Raw genomic sequence first — 4,538 nt, 5'->3', positions numbered from 1 at the left:
CTAAATTCTAAACTTCTAAACTACATATTGCAGTGGTAGTGGCAAAGCTGATTTGAGTTGCATTATTAAGCTGGAGAGAATTCTGAAGACTTTTACCAGGATGTTGCTGGGTATTGAAGGTTTGAGTTACAAAGAAAGGCTGGAACTTTTTTCAGTGGAGAGTATGGGGCCCAGAGGTGACCTTATAGAAATTTATCAAATAATGAGACATATGAATAGTGTTAGTGATAGTTGTCTTTTCCCAAGGGTGGGGCATTGCAAAACTAGGGGGCACATTTTTAAGGTGAAAGGAGAGAGATTTAAAAAAGATATGAGGGGCAAATATTTTACACAGAGGGTGGTTTTCATGTGGAATGAACTTCCTAAGAAAGTGATGGTTGTGGATACAGTGACAACATTTAAAAGTCATTTTGACAAGTACATGAATAGGAAAGTTAAAAAAAATCACACAGAACCAGGTCATAGTCCAACAGGTTTTAATTGGAAGCGCACTAGCTTTCCGAGCGCTGTTCCTTCATCACGTGTTTGTGGACTACACAATTGTAAGACACAGAATTTATAATAAAAGTTTAGCTAACAGAGTTAGTGAAAAACTACTTCTCCCAAAGGGTTGTGAATCTGTGGAATTCACTACCCCAAAGTCCGATAGATGCTGGGACAGTAAGTAAATTTAAGGAGGCGTTAGACAAATTTTTATTTAGTAATGGGTTGACGGGATATGAAGAAAAGACAGGAAAATGGGGGTGAGGAGCATATCAGAGCTGAAAATGTGTTGCTGGTTAAAGCGCAGCAGGTCAGGCAGCATCCAAGGAACAGGAAATTCGACGTTTCGGGCCAAAGCCCTTCATCAGGAATGAGGAAAGTGTGTCCAGCAGGCTAAGATAAAAGGTAGGGAGGAGGGACTTGGGGGAGGGACAATGGAGATGTGATATGTGGAAGGAGGAAGGAGGTCAAGGTGAGGGTGATAGGCCGGAGTGGGGCCAGAGAGGTCAGGAAGAAAATTGCAGGTTAGGAGGGCAGTGCTGAGTTTGAGGGAATCGACTGAGACAAGGTGGGGGGAAGGGAAATGAGGAAACTGGAGAAATCTGAGTTCATTTCCCCTCCCCCCACCTTTTCTTCCTGAATTTCCTGTTCCTTGGATGCTGCCTGACCTGCTGCGCTTTAACCAGCAACACATTTTCAGCTCTGATCTCCAGCATCTGCAGACCTCACTTTTTACTACGTGAGGAGCATATCAGCCATGATTGAATGGCGGAACAGATTCGGTGGGCCGAATGGTCTAATTCTGCTCTGGTATCTTATGAACTTCTGAAGAGCGCAAAAACAATTTTAAAGAATAGTTCCAGGGCTGAAGAATTTCAGCTGTGAGAATAGATTGAAAACATTAGAACTGTTCTCCTTGGAGAAAAGGTGGCTGATGGATATCTGATAGAGGTTTACAAAACCATGAACAAGTTGAACAGGGTAGATACGGGGCAGCTGTCCCTGTTTGTAAAAGCAAGAAAAGCATCAGAGGATATAGATTTAAAGTGATTTGCAAATATGATGTGAGCAAAAAAAAGCTGTGACAAATAAATAGTTCAGGTATGGAACATTCTTCCTAGAAACGTGGCAGAGGTAGTTTCGATTGAACATTCAAGAGGGGGCATTAGAGGTCATTTCGATGGAAATAGAGTGCAGAGAAATGGAGAAAGGGCAGGTGATGGGCGCTAGGTAAAAGAACCAGAACAGAATGGCATCCTTCTGCAATGTAACAGTTCTATGGTTGGATGAGCCAATTTATAGGTTTGCTTCATTATCTCAAATTAGGTGTTAGTGTAATTGTTAGCACCCTTGGGATTGTTCAGCAAGTAAAAGCAAAGTACTGCAGATGCTGGAAATCTGAAGTAAAAACAGAGATCCCCAACAGATCTGGCAGCAACTGTGCAGAGAGAGAAACAGAGCTAATGCTTTGAGTCTGTAATAACCAGTTCTCAAAAAAAACTCCAATCACAGAATCACAAGCAATCTCAATTCTGTTTGAGTAAAGATGATTTGATTTGATTTGATTTATTGTTGTCACATGTACCTGAGTACAGTGAAAAATTTTGTTTTGCGTATCATACAGGCAGATCATAACATTCAAGGACATACAGATCATAGGGTGCTGAGACAGAGCGAGGCGTACAAAGTTATGGCTGCACTGGAGGTGCAGAAAGCAAGATCGACATTAGATTTGAAATTAGAAAGGTCTATTCATAAATCTGATAATGGCAGGGAAAAAGCTGTTTCTGAACCTGTTGGTACATGTGTTCAGGTTTCTGCATCTTTTACCTGATGGAAGAGGTTGGAAGAGAGCATTACCGGAGTGGGAAGGGTCTTTGATGATGTTGGCTGCCTTTCTGCAGCAGTGAGAAGTGTAGATGCAGTCCATGGATGAAGTGTTGGCTTCTGTGATGGTCAGACCTGTTACCAGCAGTTGCCATGAAGAGTTTCAGATAGTTTATTAGCAAGTGGAAGCCGTCTGTTTCTCAGCTGGCTACAGAAGTGACTTTCTGCACTCGGGTTTTTATCACTCGGCTCCCTAACCTTTTGAGAAGCCGCTCTCTGATTTCCCTGATCCTCATCCCATAAATGATAGGGTTGGCCATTGGAGGCAATATGAGGTACATGACAGAGAGCAGCACGCGGATGCCCACGGAAACCTGACCCACCCGGTAAGTCAAGAAGGAGAATAAAGCGGTGAAGTAGCAGAACGAGATCACCAACAAGTGAGTGCAGCAAGTGTGAAATAGCTTTCGACGGGACTCTGCTGAGGTGATTTTTAGGACGGTGTAGACTATCCTGCAATAGGACAGAAGGACACACACACTGTCAAAGCCAATGATTGTGAGGGCGAATACCAAACCTAAGGTGCTGTTCAAGCCCGTGTCAGCACAGGCCAACTTCACAAGTGCCATGTGCTCACAGTAACAATGGGGAATGAGGTTAGTCCTGCAGAATGGCAGTGGGGAGGCCAGTATAACCAGAGTGGTCACTGCGAGGCCACTGCGAACGAGGGCAAACATGGCCAGTTTGAGTAGAGCCGAACCCGTCATGATGGCGGTGTACCGCAGGGGGTTACAAATTGCCACGTAGCGGTCGACGGCCATTGCCAAGAGCAGAGTTGATTCTGCTGAGGACCAAAAGTGAACGAGGAACATCTGGGCCAGGCAGCCGGCCAAGGAGACAGCTTTCAGGTCAAACAGAAAACTGAGCAGCATCTTGGGGACCACGATGGAGCTAACAATGATATCAACAACCGAGAGGCAGCAAATGAGGAGGTGCATGGGCCGGTGCACGCTGGGATCCGGGGCAATGACCAACACAATGGCGGAGTTTGCTATCAGCGTCGTCAAGTAGACCAAGAGGAGCGGAGCACAGAGGAGACCTTCAGACCCTTCAAATCCTGGAAACCCGAGCAGGATGAATTCAATGTAAAGGGAGCCATTGTATCTTGTGTCCTCCATGAGTCGTGCACATGAACAATCTGGAATACACAGAGACATAGACCAAGTAAATGTGAGAAAATGCAAATCAAATGGCGGACTATCGAAGCCAGCAAAGCTGTGAGGATTTTTGTCCCTTCACAAACTGAATCCTAACTTATTGAAACACACGTGATTCTTAGGGGTCCTAACAGGGTTGATAATGGAGAGGCTGTTTCCCTTGTGGGAGAGTCTAGGGCCAGGATGCATCAAAGATCCAAACAATGTCCAAAAGAGGTCAAAGATGTGCAGGCTAGGTGGATCAGTTATGGTAAAGCAGGATTATGGGGATAGGGTAGGGGGCTGGTTCTGGGGGATGCTCCTCGAGGGTCAGTGCAGACTTGATGGGCCAAACGATCTTTTTCCACATCTGAACGTAAGGGATCGCTCATTTAAAACAGAGGTGAGGATGAATTTCTTCTCTCAGAGGGGAGAGAATCTGTGGAATTATTTACCACACAGAGGGCTGTTCATTAAATATATTCAAGCCTGAGACTGACAGGTTGGTAATCAGTAAAGAAATCAAGGGTTACGAGGAGTAGAGTTGAGAATTATCAGATCAGCCACAATCTCATTGAATGGTGGAGTAGACCCGATGGGCTGAATGGCCTACTTCTGCTCCCACTTCTTACGACCAGATGTGGATTGGCAAACCGAAGGAACTAATAAATGAAGAAAAGCACAATTACTTGCCTTTGGATAGTCCTTTGACATAGTGAATGTCCCTAGGCAGCTGACAGGATTGATTATGAGGCGGTAAAGTGTGAAATAGTAAAGGAAGCAGGGAAGCTCAGAGCATCCTTGTGGGAGCAAAGGGAGTGAGTGCTAAAACAGTCCTGAGACACAACCTGCTCTAATGCCTGTGATAAGTGTCAGGCCCTAGGAGGAGAAGCAGGGCAGTATAGGTTAACAGTCAGCTGCAAAGTGTCACATTGAAGTGGTGAACTGTATTCCAAGTGCATTAGAGATGGGCCATGATGATAATGTTATAGAGTCATAGAGATCTATTACACAGAGAATAGTCCTTTAGTC

At 44.7% G+C, this 4,538-nt stretch overlaps 1 protein-coding gene across 1 annotated transcript; it reads right to left on the bottom strand.

Annotated features, from left to right (window-relative positions):
* Positions 1-2,510: 2,510 nt before the first annotated feature.
* On the bottom strand, positions 2,511-3,488 carry LOC132816975 (olfactory receptor 52D1-like). The gene has a single exon (XM_060827003.1). The coding sequence runs from the start codon at positions 3,486-3,488 to the stop codon at positions 2,511-2,513; it is 978 nt and encodes a 325-aa protein (XP_060682986.1).
* Between the last annotated feature and the right edge of the window lie 1,050 nt (positions 3,489-4,538).

Source organism: Hemiscyllium ocellatum, chromosome 6 (genome assembly GCF_020745735.1).
Source record: "Hemiscyllium ocellatum isolate sHemOce1 chromosome 6, sHemOce1.pat.X.cur, whole genome shotgun sequence".
Lineage (NCBI taxonomy): Eukaryota > Metazoa > Chordata > Chondrichthyes > Orectolobiformes > Hemiscylliidae > Hemiscyllium > Hemiscyllium ocellatum.
Note: the sequence above shows the minus strand (reverse complement) of the source record. Positions and strands in the feature narration are given on the sequence as shown.

Excerpts from the sequence above, each read along its gene's own strand:
- LOC132816975 (XM_060827003.1), bottom strand. The coding sequence starts at position 3,488 with ATGGAGGACACAAGATACAATGGCTCCCTTTACATTGAATTCATCCTG.